At 40.6% G+C, this 20542-nt stretch overlaps 1 protein-coding gene and 1 long non-coding RNA gene across 3 annotated transcripts in view; one reads left to right on the forward strand and one right to left on the reverse strand.

Annotated features, from left to right (window-relative positions):
- The window catches only part of MACROD2 (mono-ADP ribosylhydrolase 2), a 161957-nt gene that overhangs the window by 113465 nt on the left and 27950 nt on the right, over nt 1–20542 (reverse strand). For both annotated transcript variants that reach the window (XM_017895522.1, XM_017895521.1), the window contains exon 2: nt 1049–1111. In XM_017895522.1, the coding sequence (XP_017751011.1) occupies nt 1049–1111 (63 nt within the window). The remainder of the gene's footprint in view (nt 1–1048; nt 1112–20542) is intronic.
- Nucleotides 10852–20542, forward strand: part of LOC108544417 (uncharacterized) — a 31108-nt gene continuing 21417 nt past the window's right edge. Inside the window, exon 1 of the long non-coding RNA XR_001889833.1 lies at nt 10852–10928. This is a non-coding gene — a long non-coding RNA (uncharacterized LOC108544417). The remainder of the gene's footprint in view (nt 10929–20542) is intronic.

Genomic DNA, 20542 nt, shown 5'->3' on the forward strand with positions numbered 1-20542 from the left:
CTTTGCTTCAGTGCTTTCTCTGATTGGCCTTCTTCAATTCGTCTTCCAGGTTAATAATAAAAGCTTCCAGACCCCTAGCAACATCTCCAAGGTTAATGCACGAATTTTACAGCGAAAAATACTTATCATACTACCTGATTTAATTCCAAGAGTTCAGCATATGGCCTAGGATGTGCTTGGCAAACGGTAGGGCTCACTGTTTCAAAAGTGGCCCTTCATGGGCCTCATTACAATTGGGAGAATAACTGGGAAACTAAAGGGCACGGGGATTTTTATTTTTATTTTTTTGTTGGTTATGTTGGTAAGTGAATGATTGTGCCTATCTTTCTTTTAAAGGAGAGTGTGGCTGAGTATGAAAATGGATAGGAAGAGATAATAAATCACAGGTGACTTCAATCCCTTTTGAGTCTTAAGTGCTATTTTATTTAAAAATGTTCAATTTATAATCTACAGTGTGGAATCTATAAACTTTCCATGGACACATCTGTCCTTTAGTGAACAGAGGGGATGTCAGGAAGGGTTTAGATCTTACTTAGAGCTCTGTGTGTGGGGTAGTCCGGCCCGTCGCACCATCTCCTACAATATGCAGAGAAATAACCTGAAGCATAGCTCTTCAAAATTTAATGCAATACACTAAAGAACATTCTACTCGCTGTACAGGGCAAGCCTCTTCTTCATTTCCTTTAATCAGTTTTTATTTCATTTTTTCCCTCAAGCTAAATGTACAAATTTGAGCTTACCCTAACCCAGCCAAGCTCTGGCTTGGCACTTCCAACTTCCGCCTGTCCCTCTTAGAATTTTGCCAGGCAAACTGTTATAGGGCAGAAAATGGAATTAGTGAAGGAGATGTGAAAATGTACCACTGTGTTTGAAAGCACAGTCAACTTATAGTTATCGGAGATGGTGGCTTCCTGAGGGAGACCTGAGTGAACACTGGAATTCATCTGGTGAAAGCTATAAGCATTTTCAGATAATAATATTGAGTGAAGTTATTGTTCACCTCCGCAAATAAGGCCTAGGCGACTTCTCAAAAGAAATCCGAGCCTACCTGCGTCTTGGCTCTGTCCTTCCATTTCTTCCACACTTTGCTTTTCTTCTGGACCATTCTCATCTTTCAAGAAAACCACAGAGGAAAAAGAAAATGCATCAGGTCAATTTGTGAAATATCTCTTTATAGCTAACATGCAGCACTGAAATTAATTGTAAGCAATGTAGCATGACTGCCCATAAAGCCAGGCAGAGAGATGAATCAGAGGCATGAAACAGAAAAATTACCTACATAAATAGGTGCATTTATTCTCATCCCTTCTCACATGATTTGCTAGATGAAATGTTTAACTGCAGTAAACAAAATTCACTCAGTGGTCCTGGTAACAAGTCTCTCCTTGCTCGGCATTTCCCAAAATATAATACAAACTTCAACTCCAGTCCACTTTTCTCCCTTGACTTGAGTAACATGCACTGTATAAGGAAGTTTGGCTAAGTTTCTTGCCCTTTACTTCTCTATGTGATATATGCTGCAAAAAAGGGTCAATTTTCACTTAACTTGCATATGGCAGTCTAACATACCTATGCTATAAAATATTTTGTCTTGAACAGATTATGTTGGTTGAATTTGTGCTATCATATATAATTATATGAAAAATAACTGGTCAGGTGCAATGAAGGCTGTATATTAGCAACTTTCTAAAACTTTCTTTTTTCTTATAATAGCTACTATACTATATCTGTGGATTTATCTGTGGAAATAATAAACTTTTTGAAGGTTAAGTATAGGCATGATTTTATAAGTCAGTGCTGGGAGGGTCTCCCAATTGCTTTTGGTTTGGAAAATGAAGCAAATAAAAATGATGAATTTATACAAAGACATAAGAACAAAGTATAAAACATATAGTGAAGTACAGAAAATAGAAGCAGAAGTTACCAACCTATATTCATGTGGGTTACAGATAGCTACAAATGCTTTGTCTCTGAATGAGTAGAGCCCATTCCTTCTCTTTAAGTCCTGACTGGCTGTGAAACTTCTTTAGACAAATACGATGGAATATGATGGAAGTGATATTCTGGGACCTCCAAGTTACCCTTCAAGAACTGGCAGTCTCTACTTTCTACCCCTGGGAAGCCAGCCTCCATGCTGTAAAGAAGCTGAGGCTGGCCTGCCAAATAGAGGGAGACACACGGAGAGAGAGAAAAGATGTGTGGGGAGCATGAAGGGCCAGATCTGTGAGCCAAGCCTTCTTGAACCTTTCCACCCAGCCAGCTGCCAACCAAATGCAGCTGAGCAGTGACCTCACTCAGTGTCACAAGGAGCAGAAGAGACATCCAGCTGAGCCCTTTAAAAATTCCTGACCCACGAGCAGGTCTGAATCACTTCACGTTGTTTTGCTTGAATGCTTGGACCTGCCATCTTCTCCTCCTATCAACTCTTAATTCCGAGGCAAGAGAATCCTCCCAAGAGGAGGCCACTAGTAGCAGAGCTGAAGCAAGAGCCTCAGAAGCAGTGGGGAAGCATTTCACCTGCAGCTCTGAAAAACGACCTACTGAAGAAAGTTTCAGATGGGGAAACATTTAGATTTGACCTAAATGGGGGAAAATAAAGTTTATAATAGAAGGATAAAAAAAGAAAAAAGAGTTATACTCTGAGGCTGGCGAAGAATGCAGTCAATACATATATGTACAGGATCCCCTGTGTTGGCTTAGCCCTATGTCGTTTGTGATGGTGAACATAATATAACTACTTTTTGTTTTCTTTTGTTTTTTATAGACACAGAGTCTTGCTGTGTTGTCCAGGCTGGAGTGCAGTGGCATGTTCACAGCTCACTGCAACCTTTAACTCTTGGACTCAAGCCATCCTCCCACCTCAGCCTCCTGAGTAGCTGGGTCTACAAGGCACATGCCACCAAGACTGACTAATTTTTTATTTTTTTGGAGAGACGGGGTTTTGCTTTGTTGCCTAGGCTGGTCTTGAACTCCTGCCCTAAAGCAATCCTCCCACATCAGCCTCCCAAAGTGCTGGGATTACAGGCATAAGACACCACACCTGGCCTGAATATAATATGAGAATCTGGGGTGGCTCTGTATGCCACTTAAATTCAGTGTCCTAAATGGCATATTTACAAGTACCACATGATTATCTGACATTTTCCCTGTTCTGGTTCTCCATGAAGGAAACAGCATTGGCCTTTGCTCTAGGGAGGAAATAGCCACTTCTGCTGTTCTTGCTGCCTTAACAAGGCCAAGTTGGTGCAGGAGCATGTGCCAAAAACTTAGCCAATATCTGTCCCTTTCCTCCCACCAAATGGATTCAGAGTCAAGCAGGAAAAATCTGCCAGCTTCTCTGTCTCCCTCAACAGACAGACCTTTTAACACACTTCACAATAGCCCTGAAGTTTGCAGGTTACAAGTTTCCTTTAAAATTAGTCTGGTTACCACATCTTCTACAGAGTAGAGGTAGGGAGATTTCTTACGAAGAGAAGAAGATAAGGGAAAGAAAAACAGAAATTAAATTACAGAAATGTGAGGAATTGGTTCCAATAGTTGTAAATGCATAAAAAGGAAATTCATGGTCAGACCCCGAAATCCAGCTTTCTGATAGTAACAACCAGTCTGGCAGTTTACCTAGTCTACTGCTTCTGGGTTTTTATCCTTCGTTCCCTTGTGTGCCACCCCCCTCGCTAGAACAGACATCTGAGTGGCATGCTTTTGTTTTCTACTTTGAGTCTCAGTGGCAGTTTTCTATTTGCAGTATTTCTGCCCTTGGGAAGCAAACTCAAGAAATACTTGGCACGTTTATCACAGAGCAAATGCTTTCTAGAAGAATGCTGGATTTGCCATTCCAGTAACGTGCCCTTAGATAAAAAGGTCCAGTTACATTGCTTTCATCAATTTCCAAGACAGTGCATCCTCAAATCCAGCAGGGGGAACCAATGTAGAAGGCTTATTTTCCAAGCCCAGCATACGCATTCTTGGGCAATTAGATTAACATTCATTTCATTCTTTTAGAAGGACATTTTGGCTGGCTTAGAACTTTCCATCCATTTTAAATGCTGCAAATGGGTGAGTTCTTGGTGAAATAGGGGGCTTCCACTGGTAAAAAAAGCAAGGCACATTAACACAGATACCCGTAAGTCTTTGATAAGGACAAGCTTTCTTTTTATCAGCCTTGTTTGTCTAGCTATCGTCACAGGAAGCACATAAACAATAAAAAGTTAAGTAGAGGGATGTGTAAACTTGAGGTTTTTAGAAGGGATTTTAAAAGGCTTATGATAAAGGTGAAGAAATACAGGGAAGTGCGAGGCTATTTTGTTAGCTTAAATAATGTCACATAGAAGCTAAATGTTCTTAGTTAATATTCCTTTAAGATCACATATTTACTTCAGATGATAAATTTCCATAGCATTCATGTTGAGTGCAATATAACACTTTACTTTCCCATGCTGAAAAAGCACAGAAACTTGTGAGAATTCTACTGGTTGTGTCCTTCTGATTTCTCCTATATTAGTACTCTGCCTCCTACTCTTTCAACTAATAATTATCGAGTGTGTACTGCTTGCAAGAACATTTCAGAAATTTTTAGAAATAAAATAAAATAAGAGGCTTCTGCTGCAACATGACTATGATAAGCAAGCCGTCCACGTTTAATTCTACATGGGAGAGTTTTGCAAGGGCAAAATCTCAACCACATGATCACGGATTGCTATCCTGATATTTGTAGTTCCTTTTGTGAACTCTACATGGTGATAGGAAGATAAAGGAGACATAAGTCTGAACAAATCCATCCCTATATGGGGGAAACAATCTGATATGTACTTCCTGCTGGTATACTGTTGTCTTTTCTTCTAAAAGTCTATAGATTTCTGGGCACAGACAGACACACATATCAGTGTCCTCCCATTGTGAGCAAAAAATATTTCCACGCCATTGATGTCGGACTTGACCATGGGACTTAATTTAGCTAATGAAATGCTAGTGGAGAGAATGTGAGCAAAGGATTTACATGTGCTGCATAAAAGGATTTGTTTCTTGTGTTCCTGACATTTGCTATGACAAGAAGATGCCCCTGTAGCTCCTGGCTTAAGGAGGATAAGAGATACATGGAGCAAGTTTGAACCCAAGTCACTGTCTGGAACCGAACCCAAGCAACTCACAGCTTGCAATAGAACCACCCCACTGAGCCCAGCCTACATCAGCTGGACCACAGTTATCTTATAGCCCTGTGAGCATGAGAATAAAAATTTTTGTTGTAGAGGACTGCAGTTTGGGATGATTTATTGCACAGCATTATTATGGCAATAACTGATTAATACACATAATATATTTATTTTTCTCAGCTCAGAAAGGCTTTAAGTTAACCTTAAAAAAAATTAGCTGTCTCTTATAAAAAAATCCAGTCTTTAATTTTGTATTTCCCCATCTATATTTTCAACTCATATGTTTCAAAATTCTCTAGAAGGTACATATTTGAAAAGTAAAATTAGCTGACATAACAGAGAAATGTTCTTAAAGGGTCTTCACTGCCATCAATATAATGATGTTTATGTTTTATTTAACTACAGAGCTATGTGAGCAACAGAATAATATTAGTTAATACCAGCTAACACTTACTGAATATTGCGTATGTTCCACTCAGTGTCTAAATGCTTTGCAAAGGTTATCAAGCTTCATTCTGATAACAACTGCATGAGGCAGGTATTATTATCTGCATTTCATGGATGAGAAAACTGAGACACAGGGGTGTTAAGATTCCACAGCTAGCAATTGATGGCAGCAGGGGACAGTTTCAACCCAGTCTTAGCTGATGTCGGGGCCTACTACTGCCTACTTACAAATGTAAGTATTTGTTGTCTGGGTAAGATATGTAAATTATGAATCAGCAAAAATGTGGGAAATGATAATCTCATCTGGATTAATTCAATTAACATTGAACACCACAGACATTGAGAATCAACCCCTCTGGCACTCGTATCAGGTGAGTGCAGTGCTACAACTCTAAACTTTTGTGTTTAATGCTAAAGACATTTTTATTCTGAAATAATTTTAAGCAACAGAAAGTTGCAAGAACAGGACAAGAACTCTTTTTTTCCTGGGCCATTTGAGAGTAAGTTGCAGACATAATCACTTCCTAATCATGCCCATCAGCCTTGAATAGCATATATTTTCTACAAAAAAGGACATTCTTTTTCATAAACACAATACAACCATCAAGATCAGAAGATTAACATAGTTGACATTCCTGCTATCTAAGCTACAGATCACATTTGTGTTTTTCCGATTTTCAAGAATATCCTAATAGCAGTCTAGGATCATACAGCATCCAGTTGTTGTGTTTCTTTAGTTCACAGTGGTCTGGGACAGAGAAGCCCTTCTGACCCTGTCCAAACTCTGTGCCCCCTCACCACCATCTTCCTTCCAATGCAAACCTACTTTAAACCTACTTTTCTCAGCCCTGCTTAATGGCTTTAAGAAGAAAGGAAAGAAGGAAGGAAAGGAGGGAGGGAAGGTTAGTTCCAAACCTTTACAAATTTTGTTCAGGAGATGTCATTAGCTGATTGATCTATTTTAATAGCTTACTCTTAGAAAAGTTTCTGCATTGGCTGCCTCATTATTTTAATGAAAAGCCTCATGTGCATCTTTTAGTGCAGATAAAAAGGTGTGCAGTGAACAGTCTCCACCTAGCAGGAGTCATAGCTGCTGCTTCCTATAGGTGTCTCCTTTGCACCAGGCCTTTACATGCTCACACACCTCACACACATAACCATGAACGTCGCAACCATCCTATTCGACTTTATCTCCATTTTTGAAGATGAAGAAATCAAGCTTGTGGGAGATCAAAGTCACTTCCTTGAAGTCACACAGTTCGTGGCAGAGCTGAGACTTAAACACGGGTCCAGATCATGCCAAATCCTGGAGTCTCTCTTTTTTGCCCTGCAGATTCCTAAGACCTCTGCTCACCTGCAAGAGCTAAGCCATGAGCCCTCTGCAGAGAGATGTCCCTTTTTTGTGGTGTCCTGGCACTCAGCACAGTGCCTTATCTGTTAAGGGCTCCATAAACACATGTCAAAGGATTAAGAGAGAAATTTCCTTTTCCCCCAAAGCGTGATTATTTTTTTCCTTGAATCATATTTCAGTTCTCTATGTAGATGAGGTATGGTCTCTATCTCAGCTTCTGCTTGAATTTCATTAAATTGTGGATTCGTTTAAACATTTCATGTGTCTTTGATCTTAACTAATGGTTCCCAAAAATCAAACGGTGAAGTGTGGGGAGCACAGGTATTAATAGTTAGGATCCCTCTGTTTTTGCCAGTGCCAGCTAGGGTCATCCTCCATCCCCTTTCTCCGGGGTGGTGGCAATGACTTCCTGATATGTTTTGCTGCTTCAGTTCTTTTCTTAACACCTCTTCTCAGCCTAGAAGCTGGTTTGTTTTAAAGTGTGAGGCAGCTGATACCACTCCCCTGCTTGAATGCTCTGATGGCAGCAAGACCCTGTGTGGTGGAGACCCTCGTTGTTTCTCTGCCTTCATTCATTCTCTCCTAGTATCCTGCTGGTTCAGTCGCTGCAGCCATGCTGGCCTCTGTGCTGTTCCTCCAGCATACTGGGGTCTCTTCTCCCCAGGCCTTTGCATTGCCTGACCCCTCCACCTGGAGTGCTTTCTTTCTAGCCCCTTCAGGTTACTGCTTAAATGTCCCCTTTCAATGAGATCTGTGCTGAACCTTCCATTTAAAATTGCATCACCTCTCCACCCTCACACACTCCATCCTTCTCATTCCGATCAACTTTTTCTCTTTGGTTCTTCAGTTGTCCATCATCTTCTAATATATCGTATCCTCTAATTTAGGTAGGTATCATGTTCACTGTTTATGTGTTCCTGCCCCTCCCTGAACGTAAGCTCCACCGAGGCAAGGATCTTTGTCTGCTTTGTTAAACGATGTTTTCTAAGTACCTAGTAGGGGTTCAATAACTATTCTCCAGTTAATGAAATACGCTCTTGCCTTACCTGGACTTGCCTGGATAGTTCACAAATGAATCAGGAAAAAAAGAGGTAAATTATCTTCTATTCCAGGATTTTTCAGTACTTATGAAGCATGAGGTTCCACATGTCATTTAGAACAGAATTTTTCAAGAATGGTGGCCCCGACATAAGATCTCAGGACCTTGTGATAATACACCCATTGCCACTTGTCTCCTTACTAGAGCAATTAGCTAAGAGAAGGAATCGCCTCCCCAGGCCGGGGCAGATTTTGTATGGAACTCGTTTCAATATAGTTCTCTAGACTAATGACTTACAGTCTTCTGGGAAGGTGGTGCAGCAGGTGTAGGCAGTTTGGGGAAATGCTGGGCTGTGCTCTCCTGGCTGCCAGTTCTACCCAAAATAAACTCAAATAGTGCTGCATCCATGCCCCATTAACAGAGGGGGTGCAAGACTCACAGGTTAGTCTTCAAACATTAGGACAGACAAGACAATCGTGTCAGCCCTATCTCTATCAGTGTGTCTCAAAACGGTATTGTCCATGTAGAAGGAAGAGGAAAAATTGAACCTGTAACTTTTTAAGCCTGTGTGCCTGTTAATGGGGACTTCAGTTTAACAAGATGTGTTCAAAGAGAGGAAATGCATAAGACTGTAGGTGCCACTGGGCCTTCCATATGTTTTCTGTAATGGTAAGCAGAGAGACAAGTGCACAATAAGGAGCTCAACAAATACCTGTGGAAGGATTGAATTTTGTAGCATTTCAACATTGAAAGTATGACCCAGGCATACCAAAACTTGCCATGGCATATCTTGGTATAAAAATACCACAAAGCAATGCACCAGAGAGCTATTTTCAATATCACACATAGCCTCTTAATAGATAATATATGGTTCTCCCATATGGCGTGTTAATACAAATACTTTTACTCTGATACTGTTAGTTTTTAATCCAAGGCTTTCCAAGTACTTTATAAACACTATTCATGAATGCGGGCTTCCCTGGGGAGGTTGCAGCACCTTGCAGAGATACAAAGCATCTTGTACACAATCAATGACTATTAAGGAATGACAATAATAGGAAATATATTCATGTGGCTGTTTTTTAAAAGTAACTAACAAATGAGAATTAAGTAACTTTCCCAAAGTCTTCCAATGACTTCATGGTACAACTGAAGTTAGAAATCAACTTATACTGACATAGTTATAGCAACTACATTTTTTTCCATTAAGCCTTAAGGTTAAATTTTCTTCTAAAAATTACATTTCTCTGTATTGTCATTTACATTCCTGAATCTACATAACCAGTGTGCCTACACATTTGTTTAAAACAGGCACACACTGTGCTCTGTGCAGATGTTAAATACAGAACTGGCAAGATGAAACATTTTTTTTTTCTTTGCTTTTTTTTGCTGAAGAATGGAAAGTATATAAAGATGTTCTTTAAATAGAAGAATCATCCCATGAATAAATTCAAAAGCTGTTATATAGCTTTGTCATCAATTAATGTTTGTTGAGTACCTACAATGTTCAAGATGCTAGGGAGAGAATAAATTAGGCTATTCAGGAGACAAAAGCTGTTCCCTCTAGGAGTTGACAGAAGGGAGAGGAATGGAAAGGTTTCATGCGATGTGTCTGCCTGCACAAAGTTAAACTGAGGCTAGAGATGATTATCCAGAGAAAAATAAAAAAATGTTGTTTCATATATGTAGGTATGAATGAGTGTTGGGTATTTTTGCTGGATGAAAGGGGTAAGTGCTTCAATTCTCCACTTGGCATTGCCCAAATGGCTCTTTGGGAAGTCACTGACTGAAGATGTATATGTGTGAGTTCCAGTGTCTGTCTGGGGCAACTCCCAAAGGGAAAGTCTCCTTCTCTCTGAATAGCCTAATTTATTTTCTCTCCAAGGTCTAATTCAATACACATATATCTGAGGTTGTGCACAGCCCCATATTATCATGGGAAGCAAAAACCAATTCTGTGTTTCTACCACTTTCTTCCTTTAAAATACTTGTTCCTTCCGTATTGAGACATGCTCTTTTAAGTAGTAGGAATCAAACTTTTAAGATGCTGATTTGGAATTTTGAAGTTCAGGATGAAAGAAATATATGGGTTTCCCATGATTTTGTATAAACTTTTTCCAAAAATGTGCTCTTGCCCTCAATATGATCCCATAGATGATAAAACTCAACAACCACCCCAAAGCTGACTGACAAGTATAAAAACAAGAGGGCTGTCTATGTGTATTTTAGCTCTCTTTAAAAATTACAGATTTCCAGTAATAGCTTTGTTTAGCCAAATGTTTTGTTAATAGCTATTTGACATTGTACCAACCAGAATAAATTTCAACATATTCTCTTTACTTCATATGAAATTAATTTGCAAGTAGAGAAACCACACACCTTCAGGCAGATAGACCAAATGTTTTGTTTGTGTGGAATTTTAGGCACAGGAAGCTGTTGTCTAAGATCTCCTGCTTTCCTTCTAAAGGAGTAACTTGGAAATTACTTTATCTGGAGTACTGGTCCTCAAACTACACTGTGCAGTAGAGGCCCTTGTAGGGCTTGTTAAAACACAAATAGTTGGGTCTGGTTCAGTGGAGAGGGACAAGGCCTGAGCACTGCAATTCCAATCAATTCCCGGGTGATGCTGCTGCTATGAGTGTGGCCCCACTCTTTGAGAATGATTGTTGATATGGTTTGGCTGTGCCTCCACCTAAATCTCAACTTGAATTGTATCTCCCAGAATTCCCATGTGTTGTGGGAGGGACCCAGGGAGGTAACTGAATCATGGGGACTGGTCTTTCTTGTGCTATTTTCATGATAGTGAGTAAGTCTCATGAGATCTGATGGGTTTATCAGGGGTTTCTGCTTTTGCTTCTTCCTTGTTTTCTCCTGCCACCACCATGCAGGAAGTCTTTCACCTCCCGCCATGAATCTGAGGCCTCCCCAGCCATGTGAAACTGTAAGTCCAATTAAACCTTTTTATTGTTCCCAGTTTCAGGTATGTCTTTATCAGCAGCATGAAAACAGACTAATACAATTGGTCTAGGCTCTAGAATATTAACAGGTAAAAGTAGAAAGTATGCTGCAATTTATTTTTGTTAATTACATGTGGCTATGAACAGCCCACTTTATTACTGTATTGTTCATTGTCCAAATTCTGAATCTCTGTAGCCATGAGTTGAATAATCTCTTATGGCTATACTAGTATTTGTAAGACAAAAATAGACCTTTCATAAAATCAATGTGTAGAATTTACCTTTTCACTAAAAATTCACTAAAGATGATAATTTAATCACCTTATCTTAAAATAGATTCATCATTGAGCAAAACTTTGGGGAAGCTTCCTCTGTTCTGGACATTGTATCAGGTGCTGCAGACACAGGAATGAACAAGTTGGGAGCCCCACCCACTCCAGGAGGATGCTGAGGAGACAGATGAGTGAACACAAGCCCCAGCTAGGTACAGCTAACATTGTGCTGGAAGAAGCAGGGAGGGCAGCAGGTGCTCTGAAGTTAAGCACCTAATTCCAGTGCTGGGGGCGGTCAGTGAAATTTGCTCAGGGTAGGCACTGCCCCAGCTGAGACTTTTGTCACTGAGCATTTTTTGAGCTCTCAGTCTCTCCCAGACTCTGTCCTTTAAAGCTGAACTGCCCACTGTGATAGCCACTAGCTACACATGGCTATGGGCACTCCACGGACTATGAGGCAAGTCCAAATTGAGATGTGCTGTAAATGTTACATGTATGTCAGATTTTGAACATAGTGTGAAAAAATGTAAAATATCTAAGGAACAATTTTCATATTGGTTATATGTTGAAATGATACTACTTTGATCTATTGGGTTAAGTAAAATGTAGCGTTAAAATTAATATCACCTTTTTTTAAACGTGGCTTCTGAAAAATGTAAAACAACACAAGCATTTGTAACTCATGGCATATTTATGTTGAACAGTGCTACTGTAGTGATAACTAGTGGGGAAAAGGGCTGTGGGGCTGAGTCCAGTGGGACAGATGGATACTGTAGCTGCAGCTGTCAAAGCCCTGGCCATTGTCCCTGGCACTTACCTCTGATTTCTGTGTGCACCAGAGGCTTCTTCTCCTGAACATGCAGCCTGAGGGTTTTTTCTGGTCTCAACAGGATGCTTGTCCTGCCAATACTGAGGTGCTGGGGCATTAATATCCCAGAAGCAGCCCTCAACCAATGATGGACAGGAGGGGCTGAACTAATACCCCTACCCTGGCATCTATGCCCCTGGAGTGGTACTCCTCGGAGCACATCCACACTGTTTCCCGGAGTCCTCCTGCAGGACTGAGTCTCAGCTGCCCGCAGGACAATCTACTTGTTCATGCACCTGTTTTTGTTTCCTCCCCTTCTCTATCTCACCTCACCGCTTCCCCACTGGCCCTTCCTGGGAATCACTCCCCAGATCAACTGCTGGCCCTTGAATCTTTGTCTTAGCATGTGCTTGGAGGGATCTGCTCTCAGAGATTTTTAAACCAAATAATTACACAAATATAGTATCCCCAATCATGCTAAGTGCTAATGAAGGGAAATGTAGGTTGCTAAGACGGCTTCTAACAAACGAGGGTATTGGAGAGGCCTTCCCTGTGGAAGTGGCATTTGAGCTGATAAGCCTAAGGCACTTGTGAAACAAAATTAATCAGTAGGAATGAATGAGGTGAAAAGGGAAGAGAAGGATGAGTGCTCCAGGTGGAGTGAAAAGCATGTCCAGGAACTCTTACGTGGGAAAGGCCTTGGCATCTTCAAAGACTTAGGAGGGGCCTGTGGGGCAGGAGTGCTGGTGGCGGGTGCCTCACAATGGATCTAAGTGGGAAATATTCACGCAAATGGAGTAGGATGAGTTCAGGAGAGAGGGAATGTTCCACTGGGTGGGGAGCAAGCCCCAGAGGTGAGAGGGAGCATGTACATTTGGGGAGTCACAGTAATTTAGTATGGCTGGAGCAGACAACAAACGGAGTGGGCAAGGACTGAAGCCAGGTGAAGAATGTGGTCACATTAGAAAGGGCTTTGTGCTGTTTGCTGGGAGTGAGGCATGTCTACGGGGGCAGTCGGGAGCCATGGGTGGGTTCTCACCTGGCTGTTTTGTGGGGTAGGAATATGTAACAGTATGAAAGACCCACTTGAAATTGATTGAAATACTCCAGACAAGAGATAGCAGAAGCCTGAGATAAAGGGGCAGCAGGCGAGGAGGGAGAGAACAGGATGGACTGAAAAGAGATTCAAGAGATCGGATCAACTGGCTTTGGTGAGTGGTTGGACGGAGGTGTGAAGAATGAGGAATGGTGTCGGCCTCTACTGTAAAACCTCTGAATTATCCTGAAGAACATTCTTAACAACTTAATAATACAGATATCATGAATATTCTATTTTACAGGTGGAGAAATGTTGTTCTAGTCTCAGCAATTCTCCAAAGCTCCCATACCTAGCAGGGAGCAGAAGTACGATTTGAGCCTCCATCATTTGCCTGCTAAAGGCAAGCTGACAGTCACCATGCTTTGATGCCACCCTGCATTCCACCCCAGCTGATAGTCTGGGAAAACTGCATGTTTTGGAGTCTGGGAACAAGGGGGACATTCTGGCTTAAGGTGACCATGAGAAATGCAACAGAGATCTTTTAATAAAAAGTGAGGTCAAATCGATGAAGAGAAAAAAAACAGCCCAGTAGAAATCCCTCTAGAATAACTTCTAGAAAATTTGTATAAGATTTTCTTAAGTAAAATGTGCATATAAGAGTCAATTTTAATATAGTTATGCTACTTCCTGATACTCCCTGTTAGCTTTTTATTTTTTCCTTTTGTGATCTTGTCTGGGTTGTACATTTTGACGGATGGTCTGAGACAGTTGCTTCGAATATCTGTTCTCTTTATGTCATAAATAAGAATATAGCCTATTATGGGCCCTTGGGACCAGCCTAAGCAAAAGGAGAACTCTAACCCCCCTCATCTCCTTTCTGCATATATTTTGTGATTTCAGATCTATTGCCATTCCTTCTTCTCCTGCATATATCCAATATCCTCATAGTTTCTTTCTCATCAAGCTGTGCTTTTAGAAGGCATCAGCCGTCATTTTCAATTTAGGGTAAATTACTTTTATTTAGTAATGAACCTGTCACTTCTCTCATGACTACTGATAACACTCTAATTATCTAGTCTTCCTACCTATAACCACAGTTCTATAATTACTGTATGGAGCAGGGAGTGTTAAGACCTCCTGGTGTTGAATTTAAATTTACCCTTGATTTTTCATTAGATCTATTCCAAAAAGTCTTACTGGGGTCTTACTTCACTTTGAATAAATAAAATACTATGTGATTTTTTTTCCTGTCTGTTCACTTCCCAATGGTCTCTGTCTTTTCCCTGTAACAGGGCAATACCCCCTGACAGTGGAACATCTTGAGATGATAATCATGTTCTTTTTTTTTTTTTTTGAAATGGAGTCTTGTACTGTCGTCCGGGCTAGAGTGCAGTGGCGTGATTTCGGCTCACTGCAACCTCTGCCTCCCAGGTTCATGCAATTCTCCTACCTCAGCTCCCAAGTAGCTGAGATTACATGCACACACCACCACACCCGGCTAATTTTTTGTATTTTTAGTAGAGATAGGGTTTCACTATGTTGGCCAGACTGGTCTTGAACACCTGACCTCATGATCTGCCCACCTTGGCCTCCCAAAGGACTGGGATTACAGGCCTGAGCTACTGTGCCTGGCCCACATTCTTAATAGTCACCTGAAACAATTAGCCAATCAAGGACTAGGAAAAAAATTTTCTAGGGTAGCTGATGTTATTTTAGATAAATCAATGTAAGTATCAGAAGCCTCATCAAAAGACAGATAGGAACATCTGTTTCCTCTCTCCTGGTGGCAGAGTAGGCCACAGACAATTATGCATTGCCAGTATGTACAATGCTATAGGCATGAAACAACACATGAATCCCTCACCAAGGAGTACTGTAGCATGTTCTTTGCTCTTTCTGCCAGATCGGTCAATTTGTAGAAGTTAGCCCTCATCAAATGTCCTTTTTTGGATAAATTTAAAGGAATTCCAGCTGCCTTTTCTCCACAGAAGTATGTTTGGTAAAAAGTATATCAGGCAGCCTTGTGATCTATGAAAAGAGAGATCTCTGCAAGTGACTGCACTCATTGAAAATGAGAATCGGTCTGTCTAATGGACATCAGCCTCATCCATCTCATTGGTTCTAAGGTCAGTCATTTAATATGCAGAGCCCCTCATTGGTTCTGGGATCAGTTATTTAATATGCAGAGCTCTTTATTGGTTCTAGGGTCAGTTATTTAATATGCAGACCCCCTTCCTCTCTAAACAGGTAGAGCCCCATGAGGAGGCAGTGGAGGTAGCAGGCAGCAGTAGACAGAAACAGTCCGATGGTGGAGGGATGATATAGCACTATCTACAAGGAAGACCGCAGGAGAACAATCTTACAGCAACAGCTTGAGAAAGGTTTTCAGGTCTTTCTATCTTCTCAGCAGTTTGCTTATAAGAATAAATTATTCTAGTTCTCCCTGTTCTCATTACTAATGTCAGATGATCTCACACTTGATAAACCCAATTTCCCTATTTTATGCAACCCAGATCTTTTGCTTCTAGAAATGTCTAAATGACCTTAGTTTATAACATTTCGGCTGTAATAAGGTTTTCTTATGAAAACCTCCAAATAATGGTATTGTAACAAATGCTGTCTTGTGACATCAATGTCAATCAAAAACATGTCAAGTTGGAGCAAAAGTTTCCCCGATCACATGAAAATGTTAGGATAAATACTTAAATATATGCATATACTACTTGAACCATTCAAATAAATGGCAAGTAAATAATTTCTTCAACAACTGGCCAATAAATTTTAAATCAGAATATTTTACAAGAATAAATAATTGCAGGAAGAAACATTATGTATCCAAAATAAAATATGACCCTTCAAAGTCTGTCCTATTAAAGCTAATTAAATTATGACTTTTCGGTCAGTTTTAATTACAACTAATAATGAGTCCTATGAGGTAAACCTTAAGAGGGTTAAACAGACATGAGTCTGTTTTTATGATTACAAAACGAGGTGTACACCTGATTCACTGACCCTTTAAACAATTTGTTTATTCATAGAACTCCCCACTCTTGCAAGAGTTTTCAAGTCTGCACGGTTTTCATGTAGGACCTCGGGTCAGCAATTTTGTAGTACTACATGTTCGGGCATGGGAGTAAAAAAAGAAAGCAGCACTACTTATCTGGGGCTACAAAACATTAGTAAGATGAACAGCTTTTAGTTTCTTCCTCCAGCTTTTCTTTTCCCTCGTTTTTCCCTCTTCTAGTATGAATTCATTAATCACACATACATGTTAACACGTTTTCTTTTGTCAACTCATGGGCTAAGTAATACATCTCTTACTAATGCCCTGGTAAAAATAAAACGTAGATTTTTTTTGATTTTGAGAATTCTCATCCAAGAATTTTGATTTCACTTGCTGATAAAGACACACAAAAAAAGCTTTTGTTTTGGTTTGGTTTGTGGAGAATTGAATGTCATTCACGAGGCACGCTGATGTTCTAGAAAACAGCAAAGCCATAAAAGCCAAAGTATGAGACTGGATTATTTTCCACATTAAAAGCCAACTCTGACACAAATTCCCATTGCCATAGAAAGCCTGTGTGGTGCCAGCATTTAGCCAGCAGTAAGGAATACTTACTGGCAGTCCGTACATTTTTCACTCTGCTTGTTGGAGAAGGTTATTGTTATTCACGTGATGGATAGAAACGCAATATGAGTTTTCTGAGAGACCGTAACCCTGCAGGTTCATAATTCTTCTCTGACAGTATCACATTAGTCATTTTAGTGACTTAATTTTTGAACCTGTTTCTGTCTGCCTGAAGGAATGAGAGAAATCCTATGTAAAATGTATCCAACCTGAAAAAAGGACTCCCAGCTCTTTGTCTGAAGTAAGATAAATTGGATCTTTTAGGAAATGTGAGAGATATGGAAAGGAGGCTCTTATCATGGCTGGGTGGTATGGAGAAGCATATCTGAAATATTTCCAAGGACATGACGAGCACCTCTCTATGATTATTTTGGAGCAGGGGTCTGCAAACTACATCCTGCAGTCTTGTCTCGGTACAGCCTGCCAGCTAAGAATGGTTTTTATATGTTCAAAGGGTTGTGATAAAAATGAACAAAATATGTGGCAGAGACCACATGTGGCCCGCAAAGCCAAAAATATTTCCCATCTGGTCCTTTACAGAAGTGTACTGACCCCTGTTTTAGGGAGACCTGATGAAATAGCAGGAGATGACTCACCCTAGGAAACCGCACACCTGAACTCATTGCGGGGCGATTACCCTTGTAGTGTAGGAATTGACTTGATCCTCTGTTGGGATAACCTCCAACTGCCTCCTGTCCACCAGCCATTACTTTCTGCAAGACAGCAAAGTGCCTGAGTCTGACATGTTTTCACTGATTCCAAGACTTCAGATGGTATTGGAAAGGACTTTTGAACTTAATAAGTGGGATTTAATATTTAAAGAGGTCTCAAAGAATCCAAAAGCAGAGACAGAGACATAGTTGGGATGTAGGAGTCTTGGAACAAGAAACTAAAGAGAATGCTGTTTGGGATGATGGTGGTTTTAAAAATATGCCCACAAATTCTCAGAGATTCCTCCCTTCGAGAGATGGATTTTAAGTCCCCTCGTCTTGCATGTATGCTGGGTTTAGGGACTTGGTTCTAATTAACAGAATACAACCAAAGTGATGCTATATCCTTTTTGAGATTAGGCCATAAGAGGACTGCCACTTCCAGCCGGGACATGCTGTCACTCTTCACCCGTGCCTTGCTCTCAGGGAAGCCAGCTGCCATCTCATGAGGACATGCATCTTCTGTAAAGAGGCCCCTATAGCAAGGGAGTGCTATCTCTGGCCAACAATCAGTGAGAAAAAGCCCAGAGCCAGCCTCCCCAAAAGTAGGGTGTGTGTGGGAAGGTGGGTGGTGGGGTGGGGAGGTATATGAGGACTTCGAGCTGAGCAGGCTCCACAAATATGTTACACAGATTTATCCCACCTTCTAATCAGCTGTGAGTGTGAAGAACCCAGCAGGAGTTGAACTAATTTTAATATATTTTGTCCTTTTATTTTGCATCCTCTTTTAATTTTCATACATTTTATCTCTTCATGATCCAGCTTAGTGCATCTAATACTCATTCTTTTATGGAAACTGATTTTTATCTTCTAAATCCATAATAGGGGAGATTTCCTTCCAAGAAACCCCAATATTGCCTAAAGAGAATTAACTCTGGCAAGTCAAGCTCTTCGCCATGCCACTCTCCCTTCTCCCTTTCTCCCTGCCTCCCCTCTGTACTTACTTTTCTTCTACCCTAGCTGCCCTCTTCCACCCATCCTCTATTTTCCCTGCCTTGTGCTCTTCAAGACACCACTGCCAGCAGAAAGCATCCCAACCTGCCTCCCTACACCCCCACACCCCTGTGCCTTTGGCTCAAAAACCCATTGGTGTGAAATGTGATTTCTTCTGAGCTGATCAGGCCCTCTCATGTGTACAAAGGAGGAAATGGAAACTTATGTGAGAAGAGTTTCATAAATAATCCTTCTTGACACTTGGCATCAAAATATGTAAAGGTAGGGTTGACCATTATTTATTTTCATTTTATCGAGAACTTCCTATGCTTTAGAGTGATACTGTGATATAAATAAGAAATATATGTTTAGTCTTCATCCTGGTACCTGGCACAGAGCTTCTAAAACTCTTGTAATTTCCTGAGTGATAGGAACATCATTTGTTTCATAAGTCACTTTTAATCATACCTGAGTTTAAGCTTAATAATCTAAGGTGGTTCTTTGTGGGCCCCTTGATAGCTTCAGGGTGGGGCTAATTGCCAGGGCCCCCAACCTTGTGACTAGAGAGCTAGAGCTTTCAGCCCCATTTCCTGACCTATGGAGAGGAGAAGAGTGCTGGGGACTGAGTCAGTCATCAATGGCCAATGATTTCATCAATCATGCCAATGTCATGGAACCTCCATAGAAAACCTAAACAACAGGGGTAGGAGAACTGCCATGTTGATGAATGCACTGACATGCTAGGACAGTGGCATGCCCCAACTCCACGGGGACAGAAGCTTCCGCACTCGGGACCCTTCCAGATCTCACCCTATGCACTGCTTCATCTGGCTGTTCATTTACAACCTTTCCAACATCCTTTGTAATTAACTGGTAGTAGTAAGTAAACTGTTTTCCCTGAGCTCTGTGACCCATTCCAGCAAATTATCAAACCAAGAAAGAGTCACGGGAACCCCCCAACTTTATGACTTTGTAGCTGGTCTGTCAGAAGTACAGGTTGCCTGGACTTGTCATGGGTATCTTGAAGTCGGGGAAGTCTTGTGGGACTGAGTCCTTAATCTGTGCCGTCTGATGCTCACTCTAGATAGTGTAAGGCTTGACTTAAATTGTTGAACAACCAATTGGTGTCTGGAGAATTAGGGAATTGGTTAGTGTGAGGGAAAAAAACACGTATTTGATGTCAGAGGTATAGAAATAGATCATAGTAGTGGTAGTCGTTATGCATCATGGTAAATACTTTCCACGTGTTATCTCATGTAATCCTCACCCCCAATATTGAAAGGTGTATGCTACGCTTGCCTCACTTTTTATATAATGCAGCTGAGGCTTCCCATTAAATAAAGTACACAAATTCCCACTGATCATGCGAGGTTTAAACCTGGTCCAACTGCCTTAAGATCATGTTCAGGTTCCGATGTCCATCTCCTTTTAGCATTCGGAAAACACCCTAACAAATTCATTGCTGTTTAGCACTGGCCTGAAATGACCTTCACCTCCCAAAGATTTTTGTTAATAAGGACAACAGAAACTGCTCTGTGGTAGATAGAGCTGTTTTCCAATAAACACAGGTCTGATATTCTGGGACCAATTCTCTGCCCAGGAAAAGGAAGATTTCAAAACCTAAATTACACACAGGGCAGCCAATTCTAGAAAAAGAAAGCGGTTAATAGTCTTCCCGTAACTGTAACTACAATATTCTGCTTTGGAGAACAATGTTTTATTACCATGTCCACTACTCTGGTAGTCCCTAAAGAACTCTTTAAACAATGAGATTTATCTCAATTTAACTGCCCCCTCCACACACACACACAGGAAAACAAACAGTACACTTCACTTAAGAGAAATGATTTGCGGTCATGGTAAATTCCCATCGTTCATTTGCTTATTCGTTTATTCATTCACTTGGCCACCCACAAATATTTACTGAGTGCCTAGTATTTAAAAAATGCTGCTTCCCTAAAATACTATAAGCCCTTTCACTTTGAGAGGTAAATAAATATGAGACTTTATGACTGCATTTGTGCTCAGTATATATTTTTTTATAACACACTGTCTGCTTTGACCAGAGTTGAAATTTTATAGTACAAATCTATTACCCTAGAGATGAAAAGTGTCCAACAGCCAGTAATAATGGTCAGTTTTCAACATAAAGAGCAAAGTATTCTATAAACTAAAAAAGAAAGACACACAAACAAGTACATTCCAAAC

The sequence above is a fragment of the Rhinopithecus bieti genome, unplaced genomic scaffold, assembly GCF_001698545.2.
Source record: "Rhinopithecus bieti isolate Rb0 unplaced genomic scaffold, ASM169854v2 scaffold_25396, whole genome shotgun sequence".
In the NCBI taxonomy this organism is placed as follows: domain Eukaryota; kingdom Metazoa; phylum Chordata; class Mammalia; order Primates; family Cercopithecidae; genus Rhinopithecus; species Rhinopithecus bieti.